Source organism: Ursus americanus, chromosome 30, assembly GCF_024610735.1.
Source record: "Ursus americanus isolate L20-20 chromosome 30, mUrsAme1.1.p, whole genome shotgun sequence".
Lineage (NCBI taxonomy): Eukaryota > Metazoa > Chordata > Mammalia > Carnivora > Ursidae > Ursus > Ursus americanus.
In genome coordinates, this window is record NC_142156.1 from 9,564,652 (window position 1) to 9,590,276 (window position 25,625).

General features: G+C 47.5%; 1 protein-coding gene and 1 long non-coding RNA gene across 5 annotated transcripts; both read right to left on the bottom strand.

The window, feature by feature from the left end:
- Positions 1 to 200: 200 nt before the first annotated feature.
- On the bottom strand, positions 201 to 14,434 carry MLEC (malectin). The gene is made up of 5 exons (XM_045791552.2): positions 14,033 to 14,434; positions 8,082 to 8,260; positions 7,133 to 7,309; positions 6,969 to 7,026; positions 201 to 5,782 (listed from the first exon to the last, which is right to left on the bottom strand). Exons 1-5 carry the CDS (start codon positions 14,256 to 14,258, stop codon positions 5,553 to 5,555), a joined length of 870 nt encoding a protein of 289 aa, XP_045647508.1. The 5' UTR covers positions 14,259 to 14,434; the 3' UTR covers positions 201 to 5,552.
- Positions 14,435 to 20,928: 6,494 nt separating this feature from the next.
- LOC123788309 (uncharacterized) lies at positions 20,929 to 23,958 on the bottom strand. Of its 4 annotated transcripts, XR_015722317.1 has the most exons (6): positions 23,746 to 23,958; positions 23,217 to 23,296; positions 22,394 to 23,004; positions 22,193 to 22,256; positions 22,015 to 22,083; positions 20,929 to 21,399 (listed from the first exon to the last, which is right to left on the bottom strand). It is a non-coding gene; the product is annotated as an uncharacterized LOC123788309 (long non-coding RNA). The 4 variants fall into 4 exon arrangements; XR_015722315.1 differs by having other exon boundaries at positions 22,193 to 23,004; XR_015722316.1 differs by having other exon boundaries at positions 20,935 to 21,399; positions 22,193 to 22,457.
- Between the last annotated feature and the right edge of the window lie 1,667 nt (positions 23,959 to 25,625).

Below are 25,625 nucleotides of genomic sequence, written 5' to 3' on the forward strand. Positions count from 1 at the left end.
ATGCACCGCTGGCTGAAATGGCCAGACAGAGGTTTATAGAACTTCATTCCCTTAACCAAACATCCCGGCTAAAATGGACAAAAGCCCCTAGTCTTGTCACAGGAGAGCCCTCTGCAGCCAAGTGAGCCCCCAGGTCTCCCTTTCCCACCCCATCACTTCACCTCTTTGCAAAATCAAGTTCAAACTCAATCTCAACAGAGTGTCACTGCAAATTGTTTATTAAAACACAAAGCAATGGACAGTGAAAAACATCCTGATTTTTTTACGTTTTGGTGGGGGGGGGGGCATGTAAAGGGTAGGGACAGATGGAGACAGCCCAGAAGGAAAGACAGCTCTATCCACCCCTACTGCTTTCCCGGGCCAGCCAGGTTCAAAGCCCCTCAATCACATCTCACTGTGCTGCTGTAAATGCATGTTGTGGCTACAGACAAAGAGTTGGTTTGACCTCTGCAGGGAGAGGATGGGGATCTAGGAGCTACCAGGGCTAAGAACTTGACACTATGCTCCAGTACTTGGTACAGAACAGAGCAGCCAGGCCCAATCTGGAGGGGTGGTGTGGGTTTCCTGACAAGCCAGGTTAGGCCGATAATGGTTGAAGAGGCTGCTCTGAGCTCAGAATGGGCAGCTGGTCCTAGTGTGTGAGAACATGGTGGAAGGAAAATCCAAGGAGGGGACTAATCCAGGGTCAAATTTCTTTTCATTCCCTGGATTATGACACACCAGGGAAGACAAGAGTCAAGAACGCCTCATTCCTGGTTTGCCGTGAAGATCTCCCTGCCAATTCTCCCCTCCCACCTGGCAACTCAGCTCTCCTTTCCCGACAGTTGTCCTTTGAAAGGACGGAAAGCACACTTCAGTTTGTTGTTGTTTTCCCTCATACTGAAATAAAGCACTGAAGCTCAAAATAGAGGTGAGAATGAAGTTCTGCTTCTCCTGGTGCTATGTGCCCCCATCGCACAAGCCTGCCTGGATGTGAGAGGTGCCAGGGCCCTCCCTGCCAACTCTAACAGGACTACTGTTTCCCTGGCTGCCAGCACAATCCTGGCTCCTTGTTGTTATATTCCTGGGGGGTGGGGGGGGGGTGGGAGGGGACCGTCCCAAGAGAGCCATCCTGCTCTTTTCCTGCCAACCCAGCCAGTCCCCAAATCATCTGCTCTTATCAAAATGATTTGGCAACCGAAGGCAGGCTAGCCAAAAGGCAGCTGGGGAAGGACAAACCAGATCGGCAGCGAGCCACCCATGTACAAAGAACCCGCCCTAGCTGGGCAGCTAACCCACTGGTGCCAACCTGGTGTCCTAATAAAATGAGGAAATCTAGCCCTCTTGCCCCAGGAGAGGTCTAAATACAGAAAGAGTCCGAGCTCGGATGGATAGGGAGAAATTACTCTGATCTCTCTGAAGCTTGAACATTAAGGCTTCTTTGCAATTTTCTTAGAGTTCTTTGAACCCTAATTAGATCTTTCCACAGAAGAGAAGCAGACTTCTTCTAAGATTTCTGAACACATCCCAGGTGTTCCTGGTTCTGCTTCTGCACTATCACTTAGCCCTACCCCAGCCTCCTTCCCCAGGGCCACAGCACAAGGAAGCCCAAGGCATCTCCTCCTCCTTCCTTTTTTTGAACAGGAGCATCTGTTAGTCTCATGCTTTGGAAAGCTCACCTGCTCTCCCAGGTCCTTTGGAGAGGCATGGAGGACAATATTACATGTTGCCACTTGATGCCATTAAGGCTCCTCGAGGCAAGAAGACACTTGAATTAGGTCAGAGCCGGCCAGCAAAGGGGAAGGGGAGAGAGGGATGGGGAAGCAGCCCCATGGCAGGGACTCTAAGACCCCTGCCCAGACCTGAATCTAGAGGGAATGCCCACCCTGGCTCAGAGCAGGAGAGGAAAAGGCACTGTGCTGACCGGGGTGGGTCCTGCCCCAATCTCCAGGGAGGGTAGAGAACTTGTGGACTCTTTCCCTGGGCTTCCCAAGGTGAGCCAATTTCTAGAGAAAGGAGTATACCTGCTAGGAAAGGGAAAATACTGCTGCTGTTTTCTGAAGGTCAACTGAGATTCTAGAAGCCACGGCCAGGCCTTCTCAGGAGAAAGTAGAGGCAGGATAAGAAGGAAGAGAAATTCCTTAAAACAGAAGCTTCTCCAAAAAGACAAAGAAGTCAAAACACAATTCTGAAACTGGATTAAACAGTTTCCAGGCACAGAAAGGGGGAGGTAAACTTAAACTTCACTTCATCTCTTCAAAGCCTAATTGACCTCTAATGTGATCCCCCAATTTCAGGCCAGTATCTCACAGGCAAACAGTGGGAAAAAGAGAACAAGGTCACACTCTCAAACCAGCTGGTGGCCCCGGGAGTCTGACACCACTGACACTTAAAGATAACCATCTTTCAAGTCACCAGAATTCAAGATATCCACTGAGCAGCTTCTCCTCCGTAGTGGAGACTTTATGGGAAAATGGATCTGGTTTAGGGGACATGGGTCCCACAGATTATTTCCTGGCACAGCGTTTCAGTCAGCATGAGTAAAACCCAAAATGGCCAGCTGGCCCCTGACCCAAATCAGAGCTAGGCTGCAGACTCTCAGCCCATCCCCAGCAGACATCTTTGTGTGGTCCACCCAGAAACTGAACTGAAAAAGGAGTTTCATCTTGGCCATCTCCTCTTGGCTTTAGCCAGCTGGGGTTAGGGAAATCTAAAAACCTAGGAGAGCATGGATCCAGTAGAAGAGCCCAGACCTCTCTTTCCCCAGGCCTAAGTGGCATCCCTCATCGCCTCCCCGACCCCAGACAGACTCCCTACAGCATAGCCGCCTGGTCCTAGTAATAGCTCAAAATACAGGCAGGGGAACAAACAGTGCAAAAAGCAAATGATGAACAGAGTAATTCGTGACACACACAATACAAAAATAAAAACAAAGAGTGCCCCGCCCCACCCCTTTAACCTAAACTTCATGTACCTATATCATCTTGGAGGAGCCAAAAAAACCCAAAAAAACAAACAAAAAAAACCAAAACAACAATAACAACAACAAAAAAAAAGCTTTCAAGTTCAGCATCATGGGCCAGCTGTGACCGGCCCTGGGCAGCTCTGTTAGCTGGGTGGGCTTGGCTCCAGGGGACTCTACCCCAGCCCCCACCAAACTCCTTCCTGTTTCCTCACTTCTCCTTTAGTTTTTGTGAGCCATAGAAAGATGTTCCTTCCTTTCGGACACAAGCAGAGGAAAATGCCCATCCCTATCCCTGAGCTCAGGGGAAAGGAGTGGGCTTGGAAACAGGGGTGGGCTTGGAAGCAAAGCTGCTTGGCTTACAGTACCATTAGGAAATGGCCCCAGGAGCCAGAGTTTCCTTCTGAGACTCTGAGTCACTGAAGGGATGGGTTGAGGTGAGGAGGCGGGACCCCTCCTTCCTCAGAGACCCAGGCAAACTAACAAACAAGGCAAAATGGAGGCAGCAAGTCCTCCTTCCTCATCTCGTCTACTCCATAGGCAGTGGCCTACAGCTGTGGGGAGTTCTGATGGAAGAGGAACCGAAGCCACTGTCGGAAGCCCAATTAATAGTCAGGATGTCCACTGCCCCAGGCAGGGGGTCCCCAGGACCAAGGCCATAGAATGTCATCCTTTAAAGCAGGGAGCTTTGTGAAGCACTCCAGGAAGTGTTCTCTTACTGCAGCCTCAGGCCATAGCCATCCAGATGCCTGACTCAATACCCTACTACTGAGGCCTAAGTCACAGCTAAAATAAAGGGCTCCAACTCTCAAAGGACTAAATGCTGACCCAGAGTAACTCATCAAGAGTCAAAACCCAGGACATGAGCCCAAAGGCTACTTACTTTATCATATAACAAACAGTTCAATTATATGGAGCTCTTTAAAAACATTGGAAAAAAAAAAAAAAAGAAAGAAAGACAAAATTAAACACACTGTAAAATGATGAGCCTTGTTTGAGATTCTGTGCTGTTCCAGCCCAAGCAGAAGCTAATCCTGCTGCCCTCCATCCACAAAGTTCCTTGTAGCTTGGCTGGGTCCTCCCTCATTGCTGCCCTAACTGGGAAAAGGATAACAGTGACCAGAAAAGAAGGGAACAGGGAAGCTCCATTTCCTGCAGAAGTTTTTCCAGGGAATTTAAGACAGACACTTAGATGCTAAGGTTGGCTTCAGAGCTGCCAGGACTATGGCTGACTGGCAATCTTTCAGCCCCGTCACATCAAGAACCCAACTGTAACTTGGATAGGGAGATGAAAGGGCAGAGGGGCATACTATTAAGATCAGTGAGAGGCGCCCCTGGGCCAGATACAGACAATCAGTCTAGTTCTGTGGGGCAGCCCTGGGCATAAACCAAAACTTGTTGACTTGCGCCACAGACACAAGGTGGGAATAAGTGAGTATCAGATACTAGATAAGACACTCTAAACAGTGGTCAGTCACTTAGTAGGGCTCAAGTCTCTGAGGTGGCTCTTAAATTATGCTAACATAAGCCTTTTCTAATCCAAAGACCAGAAGAGACTTTTAAGGTCAAGTGTTCTGTTGCTGCAGGCTGGAAAGCATCCCTGTCCCCTGGCAGCAAGACCCTACAGAGGGGCCAGTAAAAGAATTGCTGGGTCAGGTCCTCCTGGCTGCTGGCTCAGAGATCCAGGGAAGGAGGTACCAACAAGGTGAGGTGGTAGAGGATAAGACATTCAAGCAAAGGGAACCCCAAATCCCCATGTCTCCTTCCCTTCTTGGCAATAACTTAGCAGGATGATTGAGAGAGAGAGAGATTTCAAGTGAGCCAGATTAAGGGGGGGAAAATGAGAGGAAATCAAGTCCCCAACAGGCACTGAAATCAAAATGATTTGTTGTGGTAACAAGTCAGAGGCAACTTGAGGACCTGACGTAAACTAATTGTCTTGGATACCAGACAGTCCTCTAACTGGCACATGTCAGGGAGACAAGCAATGACAAAGCGCAAACACTTAAGGTGGAACCATCATTAGGCTGAAACCAGAAAGGCTTCCAAGTAAGGAAGTATCTACTTTTCTTTTTTTGTTTAATCCCCCTCTGTTTTCGTCTTTATCTTACAAATTATACACCTTCACACATACACAAAGCACACACACTTTCAATCCCATGACATCTGAAAACTTATCTGGACATCACTTCAGAACATACCCAACTCTCAGCGCTGGTCTTCTCAGGTAATAAGATGACATTTCCCTGCTGTTAATTTCTAACCTAAGAAAAGGAACCGTGTCTGCTGTGGGTTCAGAGTCCTTTCCACTAGGTGTGCAGACGAGGATCCTTGAACGTGTAGGATCCGCTTTACCCTAAGTACCGTGGAGAGGAAAGAGACGGCTGGGGCCAGCCACAAAGAGAGCACAAGGACTGAAGCAGGGCTGGGACCAGTGGTGGATGAGGGCTGCTCTCTACCCACTCTGCCTCTTTTTTTCTCCTTTAATTTTTGTGTGTGGTTTTTGTTTGTTTGTTTTTTTGTTAATCACTGTGAAAAATACAGAAACCAAAACCAACATGTTTGGTTTCTTTCCCTCACCCCTCCACCCAGTTCAGGATGGTATTTGTTCTCACAACCGGCAGAGGCAGAAGAGGGTTGGAATGAAGACTCCGAAGGCCACCAGGATGGGAAACATGAGGCTGCTGTTGTCCGAGGCATAGGGGTTGGGCGTGCGGGGGCCTGACTGTACCCGGTTCTTATTGGTCTGTCTTTTGAGATTAGACCCTTCATCGTATTCTTCTTCTTCTTCTTCCTCCTCTTTCTTCTCCAGTCCTGGATGAGGCTGCAGCTTTGGTACATCTGACACAAGAAAACAGACACCTTTTAAGTAAGACCCACAGCATTTAAGTGAGACCCTTAAGAGCCGTAAATGAGCCACAATAAAGAGATGCTATGACCTAAGCAGGGTCCACAGGAAAAAAGAGAAGTAGCAGAAATAGCTCCTGGCCTAAAGAACAGCAGACTGCTGCAAACACTAGTCTTCTTTAGATTTAACTAAAACACAGTAAAAGCCTTGCGCCCAGGGAGGCTCGCTATCTCCCCTTCCTGTCCTACTTCTTCAGAACCATGGGAGGACCAGATTGAACAGAGAAAATGACCCGACACCCAAAACTTAGCATTTTCTAATCCCTCCTGCAGCCTTCACAATCCCACATTCCCTTCTGATTCAAACAGCAACTGAGGAAAAGCTGAGCCACAGAGCCTTGGGTTGTCAGCACACACTACCCCTCTGCTCTGCCTCCTCCTTAGGGACTCAAGCTACAAATCTGTTTTTGTGGCAAGACATCTGCCTAGATGTCAGAATACCAGCATCTGGGGACACATCAAGGTGTGCACCAGATGAGCTCCCTGGTGCATTCGGGATGAACTGGGAAAACGCAGAGGCAGAATGGAGGAGAAAAGTCACTAAGACACAAGCCTTCTCCGCAAAAAATCAGCCTGGGAAGCTAGCGGCAGGATCATCTCAACGCTGAGAAAGCGGTACACCCTAAAGCTGGATCTCAAGGACAAGGAGACACTGGAAAGTGAACTTCTGTCCAGTGCAGTCCAGCAATTCTGGACTCTCTCAGAGCATACCAAAACACTAAAGGACTCCTCCTCCTTTTGCCTTTTCCCTTTTTGCCCCCAGGAAACAGATGTCAAAGAAAGAGAATAAGGACAAGTTTAAGGCCATTCCAAAAGACTACAAGGGTCAGGGCACACCAGTAGGTACCATTATTAAGCCAAATTTACAGTGAAGTTAAAGGAATTTGTCCAAAACCAAAAAGCTGATTAAGTGGCAGCAGCAAAATTTGAACACAGACCTTACTCCAAAGCTTACGGCCAGCACCACGCTACACTTCATCCCCAACCATCTGGCTCTGGACTCCCCACAATTTGGCTTTAAGTGTTTTCACAAGAGTGATCAGCTAAATTATTCCCCCAAGGGTTTCCTCAACCATATCCTTCAGCCCAAGGAAAAAAGGAGGTTAAAGACACCACTTACCATCCACTGTCCCAGCCATGATGTAGAGTGCACAAACTTTGGGATTGTCATAGTACCCCTAGGAAATGGGAAACAATGGTCAGCACCACACAGCAGTAAACATTCCCCCTGCACCCATTCTTTTAAACATTTCCTCAGATGGGAGGGCAGAGGGAAAGGGTTACCTTAACAAACTCGATGTAGAGTTTCCCTGTGAAGGTGGACACCTCCCCTTGGACACTGAGCTTCCCCTTTCTGATGCTCATAGGGATGATTTCATCATGAGCTGTGCTGTGCCCAACACGATCAAAGATATCCAAGTCCTTCACCACGACATGGCCATTCAATCGCACATCAAATACCTTCCAGGATTAAATAAGAGAGAGACAATGTCAAAACCATCAGCTTCATACTCCTTTAGCAGCTGGACATCATGTACCTGCCCAGGTTTCAAGTTCAGAAATAATTTTTAAAATGACAGGGCTGGATATAGTCAAGCGTACAGAGTTCGTTACATTAGCTAAATCAAAGCCATGTTCTTTCATTGTCAAGGTCTCATACTGGCCTTAGGGAACAAAGAATACAAACAAAAACCTCAATATGGACAGAAGGAAATTTTCAAGAAGAGACAGGAAAAGAGTAGGGCTAAGGGGCGCCTGGGTGGCTCAGTCGTTCAGCATCTGCCTTCGTCTCAGGGCGTGATCCTGGCGTTTTGGGATCGAGCCCCACATCAGGCTTCTCCACTGGAAACCTGCTTCTTCCTCTCCCACTCCCCCTGCTTGTGTTCCCTCTTTCGCTGGCTATCTCTATCTCTCTGTCAAATAAATAAATTAAATCTTAAAAAAAAAAAAAAAAAAAAAGAGCAAGGCTAAAAACAAGAAGGTGCTGACAACTGAGGAGGACAACCAGGATCAGGTAGTTGCCAAGAACTAAGATTCTGGCATCGCGTTCTGTCACCAACCCCCAGAGCAAGTGTAGCCTTGTGAGCAATGGGACATTGCTTCTCTAGGGCAGAAGGAATCCAGCTTTTCCTCAAAGCTCACCTGTTCCTCCCTTCTGGGGAGGCTCTTACATTCTCTGGCCCATAGCAGGGGACTATCCAAGAGTGGCAATGTCCCACTGACCAGGCCTCACCTTCTGCTGGGACTGTGCAAAGTAGACCTCAGCAAATTTCAACACCAGCACATAGTCCCCCTCCTCCTTAATGGGCACTTCGTAGCCAAAAGTCTCCTCATTGTACCGCTCTGTTTGATACAGGATCTGGTCCTCCGGGTTGGAACGCAGGATTGGCAGTTTCATACCATAGTCAGAGGCTGGGGACAAAAAACAAAGAGAAACCACATCAGAGGCAAGACACACAAAAAGAGCAGAGACCCCAGAACTGCCAGAGCTATTACCAGGGCAATGCTAGTAACCCTCCCAGAGGAAGGGGCCACCCCCTCTCTGCTGGCTCTAAAGAGACCAGACACAAAAGTAAGAATCAGAGAGCCATTGCCGAGGAAGAGTAAAGTGAAAGAAACCAAACACTAATCACCCCAACAGCTCCCTAACCCTCAGAGTAGAACTTTTTAAAAGCCTGTTAAAATAACTTTCCTCAACTGGACAGAGAGTGACAGGAAGAAAACAGGCGATAGCTACAGCTCCTGGCTCCCTGAGAAGGGGAGCTTCAGAGAAACCTCATAGAACGGGGGGGGGGGGGGGGGGGGAATGGCCAAGAACTCTGCAAGATGACTAAGTTCAAAGAGAGAGAGAAAGAGTGTGTGTGTGCGTGCGTTTTCATTCAGAAAAGCTCAAGAGTCTAAAACAAACAGGATATGTTAGGAAAGTCATTTCTGCATTGTCTTTACTGCAAGTAAGATACCAGCTTAGTTGCTTTTTATAATTTTCATTCACAAAGTTCCAAGGCTGGTAAAGAGAAACATGCTCATAAAAAGAAGGGTGTGATGCTCTCTAATTTGCTTTACATGCAAGCACCTTACTTCTCACAAATTCACAAAACTCAACCTCACCTATTCTCTCTTGCACATTCTCCCAGGTAAACCAAAAGAAGAAAAAAAATTCCTCCTGTGTCCCCAGCACCTAACAAGGTGGCTGGCACATAAACAGGCACTCAATATGATTTGCTGAACTAACAAACAGCAACAAAGGAGATGCCTGCAGAGCAGTGAAACCATGCTATTCTCTCCACAGGGATAGAGCCATCCTAGCAAGAAAAATCTGCCAAGGTTCTACTGGCACCTTTGGCCTAAGATGCCCAAGTCCTGGGGGAGCCACCTTTCCCACTTCACAACTGACAAGGAATAAGGCAGGGTAAAAGTAAAAAGACGCCTGGGTGGCTCAGTTGGTAGAGCATGCGACTCCTGATCTCAGAGTCATGAGTATATAAGCCCCACTTTGGGTGTAGAGTTTACATTAAAAAAAAAAAAAAAAAAAAAAAAGGTAAAAAGTTACATACCTTGGGTCAGTACCAGAAGAGCGGAAAACCTCTACTGCCCCCAGCCCTCTTCCCCCAGCCTTGGTAGGAGACGAGACTATATATGTTTTTCTCCCACCCCATAACAAACTAGACTGGGGTCTTTCTTCAAATATAAGACACCACACTCCAGCCCCAGAGATGAATAGCTATGCTTCCTCCTTCCGAAAGTAGCTTCTCTGACTCCTTTATCCTATAAACACAATGAGGTCTTCCAATACTTTCCAAACTACAGACTTAGCAATAATTTTGGTACACAGGTCCAGTCTCTCCTCCAGCCTGGAATTAAGATTTCAAGACCACCTTCCAATCTCACACAGTGACTCTGAAGACATTTGGCACCTAGATCCTTTGAGAGATGTCCAAAAGCAGTCATCCCTGGAGCTTTATCATCTGAATCACCAAAACTCCAAAGGGATCTTTTATCTCCAAGGGAGGTAAAAGAGTAACTAAAAGAGCCAGTGGCTAAGGTCAAGCCCTCAAAAAAATAAACATAACAGTTAACAGTTCCTGTAAGTGAACAGTTAGCCATGACATCAGATGGACCTGATGAGACAACGCAACAGGAAACTCATTGCACTTTTGTCTTCGGACTTTTTTCTTCTTATTTCTTCTCAAGAAATCAAAGAAGGGTGCTAAGTAGCACTACAAAGGACGTACTGCCAAGACGCCTCAGCTCTTTCCCAGGCTCAAACCATTACACCAGGGCACAACCCATAAAGATTAAAAGACTGCTATTTCTCTTCCACTTGAGTTCTTAGAATTTCCTTCTTCCATGAGAACTATGATCTTTACAGATTTGGAACATTAACTAGATTTGCTTTGTAGATACGCAGAAAATTTTGCGCATGTGTGGGGAATCTTTTTTTTTTTTCTTGCCTAGTGGAAAAAGTGAGAAACTGACAGTAATGTAATTTGTAACAGCCTCAGTCTCACAAGGAAGAAAACTCAGCCATGTGAATAGAAACTACTTAACAACCTTGGAATTACCTTTAAATATTTTCCCTTTAAAGCCCAAGCAGCTTTCCCAGGAGATCTGCCACATGTAAAGTTGCATTTGCCCTAGTCCCAAGAGACACAGCAACAAAAAGGATTTTTTTCTTTCCCCCTTATACTTCATGTATTCACAGTGAAACAGATTTCTCTAAAATACAGTGAAGTGTACACAATCAGCACACTGCTGGAGTTGGCACAATACAGTTCAGACAGTTAACAGAAAGGAAGGGGGCCAAAGGGCCTACATTATGCCTGCTGCCTCTTAGTTCAGGACAATGGACAAAGCTCGAAAAATTCAGCCCCAGTTTTACAGTAAGACAGGCCTGGATTTGAATCCTGCCTCTGCCACCTACGATGTGATTTGGAACAAATTATTTTCTCGATGTTTTCTCACCTGTAAAATGGGAGATACCACCTACCTAAATTCTCCACCTACGAAATTCTGCTACTTGGAGGGCCTGCAGATGAAGCCTGCTTCTTAGGTGACAGTATAGGGAGAGAATTCTAAACAAATCCCATGGCCTTGAGCAAATCAGAGGGAGCAATGATTCTCACGCTCTTTTAAGTTCTTATCTCCCCAAAGCCAGATCCCTCCCCAGCCAAAAGGAAGGCTGCCCTCCCAGAGAAGGGTCTTCCTTAGGCTTGCAGAATTAGTAATCTGATAGGCTCAGGCTCTAAGCCACCTTTTTACCCCTCTGGAACCATAATGTGCTCTAGTTATAACTTCATGTAAAAGGTCATCGAGCACAGAAAAAGATAGAGACACTAACCCATTCTGGACAGGAGAGTTTTCAGACTTGGGGCCACTGATTTCTAAAGCAATAATAAGTTATACTAAAAAGGAAAACAAGGCCCAGAGAGGTAAAGCGTATTCTTCAAGGTCAAACAAATGATCAGCAGCTATCTTTCTATGAAGAGGAAACAGCCTCTCCTAAAACCAAGCAAAGTTCTATACTCTTAGGCCAAATAACCAGCTCTTTTCCTCCTCAGTCAGGAGGAACCCAGAATGAGCAAGTTGAAAAGAACCCGGAACGTTCAGCATGCCAAAACCCCAGGTTGAGCACTGCTGAAGCATAGTGGTACTTCCATCTGGTGAAGCACACAAGTTGAAAAAGCCTTTCCCAGGCTATGAGTATCTCCGATGGCACTAGCTATCCTTAAGGCAGAGATGAAATTCAATAAATATTATGGAGTGCTTCTGAAAGCAAAACCACTAGTTGCCCTAGGCCACTCACAGTTACAAGAATGCTTAACTACAAAGACACTACAGAGAAACACCAAGTTCAAAAGCAGGCCAAACCCTTTTCTGGATTAACTTGGCAACAAATACCTGGATTCAGTCAACATAAAATGAACTTCCTTCAGCATGCTAGAAACAATATCACACGCATGTGGCAAAAGAAATAAGACACACAGCTCCTACCGCAATTAGTGTAAACAGCTGCATGAAGCAACGGTCTCCAAATACCTGGCACACCCTACCTACACAGTGCCAGAGAAGGGAAGGCAGAGTGAATGGAATGGCTACCCTTCCCTTGGTGGTGCCGACTCCTCAGCACAGAAAGAAATGAGAGAGTTGCCCCCTGAGAGTGGAAGCTGAATCATGTCTCAAGCCCAGGTCTAAGGCCACCAAATGCTACTCTCAGGAACCCAGTAAGTGCAACGTTGCAACAGGCTGGTCCAAGCTGAGGCTGACAACCAGCCTCCACTCTTCTTCTACCCCTTCCTACTGCTGTAATTCATGGTCCGTGTTTGTCATACTCTCACAGAGTGGAGCAAAGAACCTCTGTTTATAGAGTGCCCCAATGGCCAGGGTCCAAGATAGGGCTCCAGTACACATGGGCTTGGGTAGATCTCATGTAATTTTACCTGCTACAATGAACTCCAAAGAAACTGCAACCATGAAGCAATAACCCAAGGAAGCAGAGCCTGGCTGAATAATGACCAGCACCAGCACCTCCCCCGCTCCACCCCCAAAATCACCTACACCACAAATTAAAACCAGGATTTCCAAATAAGAGGAAAAGCTGGGAACTAAACCTCTATAATCTTAGCTTTTTCTTCTGCACAATAAACCTAATAGGATAACATAACCTACGTGAGGCCTGGTATCTGTTAAGTGAAGGAAACCATCTGCACACTGTCCTCACCACTGCTATCTCAAGAGGCAAAGTCCACAAACGGTCTCTAGTTTCCTCAAGGGCTCCTTCCTCCCTGTCCACACCCGTGAAGAAAGAGGAAGGGTCCAGGATGGAGATAGCAATGACCTCCTGCTTATGTTAAGTCTGGCTTTGGCTGCTGTTACAGCTGCTAAAAACCGGAGCCCTGACTCAGCTGAACCCAGGCTACTGAGACCTACATGCCAGGGCTAACTGAATTCCAGAACAAACATAGAACTTCAGAAAACAGCCCTGTGTCCCAACACCCTCACATGTATGGAAGCAATAAACTCGTTAATACAACAAACTCCAGGACACTGCAATTAACTTGGAAGAACGAAGTTAAACCCTTTCCTAAAGGCAAGAGCCAAATCTGGGCATCGTGGAAAGAATGAGAGAAAGTCTGTCTCTTGGTTTTCTGGAGATGGCATACTGCCAATCTGGCAGCCTCTGAACCCAGCATACAACATAAATCTCCTTCCAACACATGAAGTAAGGAACTTCCCTCTTAAACCTGTTGTCCAATCTCACTTACAGAAGAAACAGAGTCTACAGCAGATTTTCCCAAAGTCTGATCTGGGGATAACCAACATCAGAAGCCCCTGGTGCAGAAACGTGGGTTTAATCTATTAGGTCTGGAATTTGCATTTTTAACCAGCTCCCCTGGCAATTCTTACACTAGCTTTGAGAACTGTGCAGCTCTCTAAAAACTGCTGTTGCTAGTCAGTTAAGTCAAAATCATTTTTCCCATACACTGGAAACATACCTCTGAAGGCCACTTAGGGTGGGCTCTACACACTCTGGGACACAATACTCAGATCTTACACTGGCTGACCCATTTGACACGCTTACAGCCTCACGTGCAGGATGGCTTCAATATAACCACCCTCTAGGGCAGCCTCAACTTCCCCCTTTAAGTACACATATTCCAAGCTCTAAAGAGGGGACGGGAAGAGGCTACAATCAAACTTTCCTGGCCCGTCCTCTTCCAAGATTCCTTTCTATGCTGGCTAAGAATCAAGCCCCGCTCCTGCAGAAGCGGTAAGGAAAGGGGCTGGTTTCTGGGATGTCAGGAATCTACCAGGAGCTGTCTTGATAGAGAGCAAAACCACCCAGGCCTGAGACTCTGATAACCTACAACCCGTTAGGCCTCGAGGTGGCAACAGGCCTCCCTCGTCTTTACTTTCCCAGATCGGGTGGAAGTGAGGGGTTAAGAAAATGCAGGATGTGAGGTCCAAATATAACTTCTCGCCAACTCTGCCTCAATCGTTCTCCGTAGCTTCGAGCCAGCGCCAGGCTCTGAGCTCGGACCGGGTCCCTGAGGAAACTGCAAAGAGAGAGACTTGGCTCCCGAGACGTGGCCCCAGTGTCGAGGGGGCTCAGGGCCCGTAGCCCTCGGCCGGCTGTGCCCAGCGCGGCAGGCCCCGGATCCCACGGCTCGGCTGAGGGGCTCTCACCTCGGCCCACCCGGCCTTCCAAAGGGTCCTTGCGGAAGTGGATCCCGTGCACGTCCACATGCGCCTCGCCGCCCGCGTTGACGGCCCAAATGACGCTCTCGGACAGCCCAGCCCCCGCCGAGCCGACCACGCCGAGCCCCGGCCCCCGGAGCGCCGGCAGCAGCAGCAGCAGTAGCAGTCGCAGGAGCGCCACGGCGGCTCCCTCAACCGCCCGGGCCCCCAGCATGGCGGCCACCACAGCGGGGGCAGCCTCCGCCGACCCTCGTGCTCAGCCGGCCGCCAGGCCGCTCCGGACTCAGAAGAACAGCGCCACGAGCCGCTCTGCCTCAGCCGCCGGAGACATGTCGCTCTCAGGCCTCCTTCTCAGCCACCGGTGCCGCCTCCCACCTCAGAACAACCTACCCCGCCGCCCAGCCCCCGGCCACGACCCCGCAGCCAATCAGCGCCCGACCCTCATTAATTACCCATCACCCCGCCGGGAAACGCCCGTCCATTGGCTGCCAGGCGAGGGAAAGGGCGTGGCTACTCGCAGGCGCCGGCCCAACCATCAGGCTCGAGAGGGAGCGCGCGCAGAGGTTGGGAGTTCGGTTGAAGCGGCGGTTCGATGCGGAAGTGGCGGGGTGCAGCGCCCGGGCGGCCCCGGAATCCCGCAGCTGAATAGGAAAGGTGGCCTAGGAGGGAAGGTTTACAGTAGGGCGCACTGACACGTCGCCAGCACTTCCGGTGCTCCAGATCTTGGGACCGAATAGGCTCCGGAGGGGGCGTTGCTGACTTTCCCGCCCCCTCTCCCTTTCTCAGGGAGACGCATGAACATGAGCTCTAGTAGGCGTAGCAGTGGACACTCTTCCGACCTGAGCCTCAGTGTTTTTCTCCTTGTGAGGCAGAGAACCCATCCCTCCAGAGAGGCCAAAAGCACAGGTCTTCAGGGAACGAGTCCCACGAGGACAACACCCCGCCCCCACCCCTGAGCAGGCTCAGGGCTGGTGGTAGCGTCCAGGAGGCCACCCAATCAGAAGGCTCCAACGCAGCGGAAATGCGTGGCCTTGTGGGGGAGGGGCTCCAGGCTACCCGTGTATCCATGGTGACAGCCTCGGGCCCGCCCCAACTACTCAGGGGCTGGATCGGGACTTCCCCCGCATGGTGTGGGGAGTCTAGCGTGGTTTCCACTCTGGAGGTGTAGGCTCGCACGGAGGTCTGTCTCTGCTCTTTGGCAGTTCACCCAGCACTTTACTACATTGACGATCCCTGCGCTGTGGTCGCTGTCCGAACCCCCCAGTTCTCATACCGAGAAAGTGAGGCCCAGAGAGGGTCGCAGTATTGGCCAAACGGTCACACCGCAAGTTTAGGGCAGAGCCAACGCAAAGTCCGCAAATATTTTTTGAGACCCTGCTACTGTGGTTGGCAGATTTAGCATATAAAATACAGGAAGCCCAGTTCAATTTGAATTTCAGATAAACAAATGGAACATATTTATGTGAAAAAATAATTCATATTTTGTTTAAAGTCCAAATTTAACTGGGCTTTTGCATTTTACCCGACAACCAACCTTACCTCCTACGTGCCAGGCAATGAGCTTTGTGCAGCAGTGAACAAAAACACACCCAGGGTCCTGAATGAGAACAGCAGACTTTGAACTACCCACAGCTCAATTATTTAGTTAGAACAGAGATAAAGGAACAAAATGGGATACCAAAATGGAGAGTATCAGTGAGGGATTTAAATGCCCCATAATTCCTTCCCCAGCCCCCCAGGGCCAGACCCTACAGGGGTAACTTTTAGAGTATCCCCTTAGTCCTACTTCTCCCCTATATTTGGCAAAGATCTGGACTAGCTTGCTCCCACAGACATGTTTTCCATATCAAGTCACCTCTGGAGTCCTGCACTAGGGTGTCTTATCCCACTCTCCACTCTTTGGAGGAACCTGATAAGTCAGCACTTGAATGGCCCTCAGAGCAGGGGTATGGTGCAAATGGGGATCACAGGTACAAAGAGGTGCCGGGGGCTTCCTCCCTCCAAGGCAGTTGACCTGCAGAGCCCATGTTCTAGCCACATACTACCTCCAGAAGCTCATGTTTATTTTATCCGTAAGGCAGCCTAGCCTAGTCCAGGAGAAACTATCATAAAAATGGATTAAATCTTTGGGGAGGACTCAAAAGACCCAACCTTAAGCCTCCCCTCCATTCCCCAGATCCTCGGTCACCCCATGAGATGAATAAGATACTTGGCTAACCCCCACTGGACTCCTCAAATTCCATTCCTGGCTGGGCTACCGGTGTATAGCGGAGCTTGGCCCATTTTTTTGAGATACAGTAGCTGGTGGATTAGACTAACTCTTAGGTAAAACAAAAGTTCTGAGACCTGCAGGCAGGATGAGCCTGGAATCTGAGCTAGATTGCCTGGGTCCTAACCCTGTTCCACCGTTTACTCACTGTGTGGCCTTGGGCAAATGATACACCTCTCTGAGTCTGAGTTGGCTCAACTGTGAAACTAGTAGTTCCTACTCTGAAGGCTAGATCTGAGGTTCATAGAAAGTAATGTAACCATTTGACCCAGCAATTTCACTCCATTTTACCCAAGAAATGAAAATGTATCCACACAAAAACTTAAACACGAATGTTCATAGCAGCGAAAGGGGAAGCAACCCAAAAGTCCATCAACTGATGAATGGATAAACAAAATGTGGCCTATCTATATAATAAACTATTGTTGAACCAGAAAAAGTAATAAAGTACTGGTATACACTACAACATGGATGAACCTTGAAAACATTACGCTGAGTGAAAGAAGCTAGATGTAAAAGGCCACAAATTGTATTACTGATTTTATATAAAATGTTCAGAATAGGCAAATCTATGGAGACAGAAAGTAAATTCGTGGTTGTCTGGGGCTGGGGAAAGGGAGGTGGGGGGATGATAGCTAAATTCTATTTTAATAATTTACTTGAAGCCCACCAGCACCCTCTCGGGATGGAGAACTTGCCCTCTATGGAGTGACAGGAACTGAGATTTTGGGGTCAGAAAGAACTGTGTTCAGTTCCTTTCTCAGTGGCTTCCCAGCTACTTCTGTTACTCCTTTTCTCTGCAATCACCTCTCCTAAAATGCAAATAAGATCACCCACCTCACAGTTGTTGTAAGGATTAAACGAGATGTTTTAAAATAGACACCTAACAATGAATTATCTGAAAAAGAAATAAATCTATTCCATTTACAACAGCATCAAAAACAATAAAGGGGCACCTGGTGGCTCAGGCAGTTAAGCATCTGACTCTGGTTTAGGCTCAGATCATGATCTCAGTGTCCTGAGATCGAGCCCCACCTCTGGCTCTGCGCTCAGTGGGGAGTCTGTCTGGGATTCTTTCTCTCCCTCTCCTTCTGCCCCTCCCCCTCACGTGCTCCTGTGTGTGGGCGCGCGCATGCGCGCGCTCTCTCTTTTTCTCTCTCTCTCTCTCAAATAAATCTTGAAAAAAAAACCAATAAGTACTTGGGGATAAACTTAACTAAGTGGAAGATCTCTACTCCGAAAACTATAAGACATCAGTGAAAGAAATTGAAGAAGACATAAATAAATGGAAAGATATTCCATGTTGGTGGATTGAAAGAACTAATATTGTTAAAATGTCAATAATACCAAAAGCCATCTATAGACTCAATTCAATCCCTGTCAAGATTCCAATGGCACTCCTTTACAGAAGTAGGAAAAAAACACTCCTAAAACCACAAAAGATCCCAAATGGCCAAAGAAATCCTGAGAAAGAAAAAACAAGAGGCATCGCAATTCCTGATTTCAAAGTATCTTATAAAGCTATAGGCATTAAAAAAAATTGATGTCCATCAATTATTTCTCACTAAAGTTGGAAAAATTTTTTAAAAATTTAATAGACACCATTTTTGTTTGTTTGTGGAAGAAAAATATACTTTTTGTGGAAAATACAGACAACTCAGAAGAGAACTTTAAAAAGATAAAATTCACTATAATTCCATCCAAAGCTGGGATAAGGCCTGTAAACCTGGGCCCCGATGGACAGTTTCTCTATAACCATTAATTCCCACCCACTTATTCTCACAACCACCACAAGAAGTTGGGAAAATAATGTCCAGCATTTTGCAGATGAGAAGCTAAAGTTCAGTAGGGTTAGGTGATTTGCCCACACAATGAGGGCCAAAATCTGGTTTTTTGGTTTCTCATCTAATACTTAGCCTCTGAACCAAGCTACCTCTCAGATAGAGCTTGGTGCAAATCACAGCTCTGCCATTAAACACTGTGTGAGTTTGGGTAAATGAATTCATCTCTCTGAGCCTCAGTTTCCTCATCTGCAAAATGGATAGAACAATTGTACATACTCTGTAGAATTGTGAAAAATAAAAAGACATATTTTAAACAAGAAAAACAAAAAGAACATGTTTTACAAGCTAGCATGGTGGGACCCTGGAGCCCATAGTTAAATGATCAATAAATATTAGTCATGGGTGTTTGGGGGCATAGAGCCATGGATTTGAAGCCTAGCTCTACTTTTTTAGAGCTATGTGGCCTCAGGAAAGTCATTTCTCCTCTCTGGGCCTCATCTGTGCAATGGAATTAACTAGAAGATCCACTGTACTAGGATGATAGGAGCCCTTAACAGAATGCCTGGCCTATAGTAGGTCCTTAGTACACAGTAGCTATTAATCACATAAGAAGAAATAATTATAGGGGCGCCTGGGTGGCACAGTCGTCAAGCGTCTGCCTTCGGCTCAGGGTGTGATCCTGGCATTTTGGGATCGAGCCCCACGTCAGGCTCCTCCGCTATAAGCCTGCTTCTTCCTCTCCCACTCCCCCTGCTTGTGTTCCCTCTCTCGCTGGCTGTCTCTCTCTCTCTGTCAAATGAATAAATAAAATCTTACAAAAAAAAAAAAAGTGGAAAATGGAGCAGCTTGCTGGTAAGCCCCCAGAGGCAGTTTCACCTTGACCCACAAAACTGAAAAGGGGTGTGTCTTCCTGAACAGATAAGGATCAGAAGAACAAAGCATGCTATTAATTAAGTCTTGCCTATTTTAAGTTTATGGAATATTCTTTCCCTTAAAGATAAGCTCACAATTAAAGTTCAAAAGGTAAACACAGAAAGGGGGTGGGGGCCAGTCCTGCCTTCTGCTCAGCACCCCCTTCCAGCCCTTGGACTCAGAGGTGGGTGGTCTGGTCCCAAAGCCAAGCTTCCTCACCCCGGGCCTCTAGCAGTCAGACAGTAGGGGAGCCAGATCTACCCAGAGAGCCTGGGAACCAGCCCCTGGTGTCTCCTGGTCCTGGCCCTGGCCCCCAGTGAGCAACTGGAACTGAACTTCAGGGGAGGGAGAATGGACTCGGCTTTTCCTCACTTCCCCCAGGAGGATATGAGTCACAGGGAAGAAGCCAGGCAGGACTGGATTTGCCTAGGATGTGGACAGAAAAAGCAAGCGCCTTCCCATCTGGGTGGCCTTGGGCAAGTCACTTCCCTTCTGCATCCGGGTTTCCTCACCTATAAATGAGGTGATGTCAACCTTTGGCCTCCTAAGGTTAGGATGAGGATTACAGAAAGTAGACTTCAGGAGAGTGCCTCCCATGGCCATCGTAAGCCCTCCACATAAGCTAAATGTTCTTATTATCTCCTAGATTCTTTTCATTGTGTTGAGGACACGGTTTATGGAGCCAGGAACATCAGGGAATGTTTATTGTCTACTCTAGGTGTAAGCTTGGCCAGTCACATTCCCTCCCTGAGTTCCCTCATCTGTAAAATGAGGTGATTGTAAAGTTGGAGTGAATTGATGAATAAAAAAAACTTAACATATACCCAACAATACTACGTAAGTAAATAAAGCCACTGCTTTCTCCTTTCTGTTCCCTCCCCCGGAGCTGGGCAAATTAGGGAAGCAATAAGAAATATGATAGCCAGGGGCGCCTGGGAAGCTCAGTCGGTTAAGCATCTGCCCTGGGGTCAGGTCCTGATCCCAGGGTCCTTGGATCAAGCCCGGAGTCGGGCTCCCTGCTCATGGGAGATCCTGCTTCTCCCTCTCCCTCTGCCTCTCCCCTAGCCTGTGCTCTCTCTCTCCCACTCTCTTTCTCAAATGAATAAATCTTTAAAAAAAAGAAAGAAAGAAATATGATAGCCAGTGCTCACACAGTGAATTGTAAATGGCTAGTTTACTTGCCAGCTATCCTTTAGACCAGAACTTTCTATCATAATGGAAATGTACCACATTTGCCCCATCTAGTACAATAACCACTAGCCACCTATGGCTATGGAACATCTGGAATGTGGCTGGTTTGTCTGGGGAACTAAGTTTTTATCTCATTTTAATTAATTTAAATGTAAACAGCCACATGTAGCTAGTAGCTACCATGTTGGACAGGACAGTTTGGATTGTAAACTCCATGAGACCAGCCATCGAATCTGTCTTTTTGTCCTCATATCCCAAACACCCAGCAGAGGACCTGGCACATACTATGTGCTCAGTGTATATTTGTTGACTGAAAGAATTACCAGAAGCAGAAACTGACAAGAGAATATTCCAAGATCTATCTCCGTCTTCTGGTGAAGTTCCCAAGACTTACCTGTAAAATGGGGATAATAGTGATTTCTCTCTCCTAGAATTATAATGAGAATTCACAAGTTAATATTTGTAAAGGGATTGATAGAATGCCAGCAACAGAGCTGGTGTTGTATAAGAGTTTGTTAATTAAAATAAAACCCTTCTAGGGGCGCCTGGATGGCTCAGTCAGTTAAGCCTCCGACTCTTGATTTCAGCTCAGGTCCTGATCTCAGGGCGGTAAGATCGAACCCCGAGTCCCAGCTTCGCACTCAGTGGGTAGTCTGCTCCTCTCCTTCTCCCTCTGCCTCTGCCCTCCCCCCTGCTCGTGTTCTCTCTCTCTCTCACTCTCCCTCTCTCAAATAAATAAATAAATAAATAAATAAATCTTATAAAAACAAAACAAAACACATCTAGCCCAAGTGTTTACCTTTTTTGGAGAGTGTATCAGTTACATATAAATTTGGTTACAAGTGAAAGAAAATTTCAAAGTAATAATGGCTTAAAAGACACAGAGGTTTTTCCTCTCTGGTTAAGGACTCTGGAGGGGGGCTCCTCTGAGGTGTCAGGGACTCAGGCTGCTTCTGTATTGGTGTTCCGTTGACTCCACCTCAGCACTGATTTCTTCCTCATGGTCCAAGATGGCTGCTCAAGCCCCAAGCTTCAAGGCCACATTCCAGCTAGCAAGAAGGAGGAAGAAAGGCAAAGAAACCTAGGTCTTCCTTTTTAGGACACTTTCCAGAAACTGCACACACTTCATCCCATCAGCCAGAATCTGAGCACAAGGCCACTGTGAGCTGCAAAGGAGGCTGGGAAATGTAGTCTTCATTCTGAATGTCATAGAAATTGAGAGTTTTATTACTAAGGAAGAAGAAAAGAACAATGTTGATGGACACCCAGCAGTGTCTCCCCAGAATTCGAGTTTCACTCTAGGATTTGGTTTTCGACAGCTGTTTTCATGCCTTTGTATCTACTAATGCGCTTGTATATGGGACTCTTCAACCCACATTGGGCTTTCATGTCTGCTACCTGATCTGACCCTAAAACCCTTCCAGGCAAATATGTTGTTATTGTTGCGATGGTTATTATTTCCCCTGGAACTGATGAGAAAACGGAAGCTTCACCAGCTAGCTCAAGGACCCAGAGATTGAACATGATAGGTCAAGGACAAGAATGTAGGTCTCTCCAGCTCCGAGTCCTTGGTCTGTTTCCCATTCACAGTACTTGCATTCACGACTTCATGCCCCCCCGCCCCGGGCACACGGAAATGATCCAAATAGACCCAGCTCTGGAGCAGAGCAAGACCTGAGGTCCAGAGAATCACCGGGAACAGGGTCTGGAGCCCTTCCTGCATCTGATGGCAACAGTCACAAATGGCTGCCCCCCCTCTGGCCCCCCAAGCTCACATCCATCTGACAAGTATCTACTGAGCATGCAGTACGCACCTGGCCGAGTGCAAGAGGTCCAGGAGACCCAGCAGAGGACAGGTCAGGTAAGATCCTGCACTTCCATCCCTCACGAGCCAGTCAGGGAAGACAGATGATAGAGGAGTGAACAGATATATTTATTTATATATTCGTGGATTTGTTCCATTTATTCAATAAATAATTGCTGAGTACCTACTAGACACTGGAGATACTGCAGCGAACAAGACACAGGTGGTCTCTGCCAACACGGAGGGTCCGTTCTCGTGAGGGGTAATGGGATGTCATACAATAAGCAGAAAACCAAAAATGTATTGTAATAAAATAAACATTACACGTCAGGCCATGAATTTCATCTATCTCTAAATAGTCTCCATGGGATGTGGCCATGGGTTCCTACCTTCCTTCAATAGGGAAGTCAAGGAGATATTTAAGCACAGCCCTCCAAAATGAGAAGGATCCAGCTATTGGAGGAAGTGCAGGGAAAAGCATTGTAGGCAGAAAGAACAGCATGCGTGAGGGCCCTGAGGCAGGCCCTTTACTGAGCATTGTGCGGGGATCATCTCTTTACCACCCACCCCATCAGGCAGATACTGTTATTAATAATAAATACTGAGGCTTGAAGAGGAAGATGGACTCCTGGAACACATACACCCCTTAACTCCCTTATGTGGCAGAGCTGGGATTTGAGCCCAGATTCACGTTACCACTGAAGCCCATGCCCTCTGTCCTCTTTCTAAGAAAGACGGGCATCAGCAGAGAATGGGAGCAGGTGGCAGGCACCTCCGGGGGTTGAAAGGGTATTCTGGCTCTGTAACCTATACCACAGGCACAGCCAGCAGCATCGGGGCTACTTGGCAGGACAATGCTGTGTGGACAGTCACTCCCTGGTCATCGAGCCAGATCCCAGGTTTAAGCTGATTATCTCTTCGCTGTCAATGAGAGGCTCCGCCACAGCCATTACAGAATACCATAGCTGGCTCTCTTTTCCTCTTTCCTTAAGCGAGGATCCTGGAAGCATGAGGACACATGGGAGAGACGGGTAGAGAAATGGGGAGTAACAACACAACCATAATAATAGCAAAACTTGCATAATGCTTCTAGTGCTAGGTACTGTTCCAAGGGCTTCTGTTACGCTCACTTGCTTAATCTTCAAAACAACCCTCTAACATTATCCCCATTTTACAGATGAGGAAACAGGTCCGGAGGGTCTCATCACTTACCAAAGAGGACGTAGCTGAAAAATGGCAGAGCAGGGATTTGGACCCAGCTGGCTGACTCCGGAGCTCACACTTCTTTTAGCCTTTTTATTACAAAAGAAGACAAACAGAAAAACACACAGAGCAAATGTATAACCTTGTGGATTGTTACAAAGCAAACACCCGTGTAAGCAGAACACAGGTCAGGAAATAGAACTTTGCCTGAAACTCCGGAAGCCCGTCTGTTCTCCCCTCCCAGTCACAGCCCCCTCCTGCCCTCTCTCTGAAATCAACCACAATTCGGATTTTTATAGGAAGAATTTTTTTTTTTTTACGGAAGAATTCCCTGTGTTTCTCTATGATGTGCTCGCCTGAGTATACATCCCTAATCACTGTTGGCTAGTCAGCCACATCTTTAAATTTGGTACCTTTTCAGTCTCTTTGAATCTATATGTTCTCCCTCCCTCCCTCTCTTTTTCTTGTAATTTATTTATGGAAGAGCTTTCATTGTTTGATCTGTGGGGTTTCCCAGCCTGGATGGTAGAATACTCACGGCAGAACTCAGCATGTTACTCTGTCCTCTGATTTTCCTGCCAACTGCCCGCTGGATCTAGAGGCACGTTCAGACTCAGGTTCTGTCCTCCTGGCAAATTCCGGGGAGGCGGGGCCGGGGGGGGGGTGTTCTTCCATCCGGGGCATGGAATGTCTGTTTTCCTCCATCCTTTGATCAGAGCCCATGCTATTAACCACATTGCTAAAGGGATCTTCCTGGGTGTCCTCAGCAGCTCTGTGATTTGCTCCACCCCCTGGACATATCTGGCTCCAAAAGAGAGCCTTTTATAGGCACCACGGTTTCTGCTGCCGTGGGCCCGACTGACACTTGAAGGCCGCCCTTCAGAGGTCCCACCTGAGCTTCTCCACACTCCAGGGGCTGCGGTGGATGAGGCCCTGCCTCCCCGAAGAGCATCATCTCTGTCTGCTCCTCCCTCCAGCCCAGTTCACCAGGCAGATGGAATTCTGCGTCATTTCCCAAAAGACCCAGGCTCTCCCTTACCGCTGGGCCTTTGCTCGTGCTGTTGCCTCAACCAGAAATACTCTTCCCCTCACCTCCTCTGACTGAGCATGGCTGATCCTTTGGGTCCTAGCAAATCTGTTCCTTCCACCCTATCCCCATCCTGCCAGATTACCTTTTACACAGCCTCACTTCTCCTAGGCTAACCTCGTAAGCAGCCTAGTAAGCAGCAGTGATGCCACTACCTTGTACCTGCCTGTTTTCTGAACCATTTTCCCTGCTAGAGACAGGGACCCTGCTACAGGGCCGGGCACACAGTAGGTGCACAGTAAATGTCTGTCCAATGCATGCATGCACCAATGAATGAATTGGATTTTAGGAGTCATACGAAGGCAAATCCAGGCTCAGACTGAAGGACCTTTCAGACAATGAGTGCCCTTCCAAGATGACACACACCCAGTTCCCCGCCACGGGAGGTAGTTAAGCAGTTGTATAGTGTAGACCACAGAAAGAATGCCCACCTGCGGGGCGCCTGGGGGGCTCAGTCAGTTAAGTGTCTGCCAGTCAGCTCAGGTCATGATCCCAGCATCCCGGGATCTAGCCCTGTGTTGGGCTCCCTGCTTGGTGGACAGTCTGCTTCTCCCTCCCCCTCTCCCCCTGCTTTCAATCTCTCTCTCTCAAATAAATAAAATCTTAAAAAAAAAAAAAAAAAAAGGAATTCCCACCTGGGATAGAGTCTGTCTAGAAAAATGAGTCTTGATTCTTGAAACATAGTAGAACGTTCTCTTCAAACAATCTTGCTAGGAACCACTAAATATAAGACAAGTTCAAGAGGAGGCGTTGGAGTTTCAGCACTGGAAGAGGCAGAAGCCCAGCCTCTGGGCTTTCCCTTGTCCTGAGCACTAGGGTTCCTCCAAATAGCGGCCTGGCTATATTTTCAAGTCACTTTATCATAGCCACTGTGTCTGTGATTAGGAGGCTACCACACTGGGGAAAGAAATGCCCTATGGGGCGCCTGGGTGGCTCAGTTGGTTAAGCTTCTGCCTTTGGCTCAGGTCATGATCCCAGAGTCCTGGGACAGAGCCCTGAGTTGGGCTCCCAGCTCAGCGGGGAGCCTTCTTCTCCCTCTGCCACTCCCCCCTGCTTCTGCTCTCTGTCAAATAAATAAATAAATAAATAAATAAATAAATAAATAAATCCCAGCTCAGCGGGGAGCCTTCTTCTCCCTCTGCCACTCCCCCCTGCTTCTGCTCTCTGTCAAATAAATAAATAAATAAATAAATAAATAAATAAATAAAAAAGGAAGAAGTGTCCTAGCTGACACCATAACTCCACCTTCTCCCTGCAGTGCCACTAGCGGCTCATCCCATCAGCTGACGGAGATGCCCACAGAAGCCCTCTTTCTATGAACTGCTCCTGAG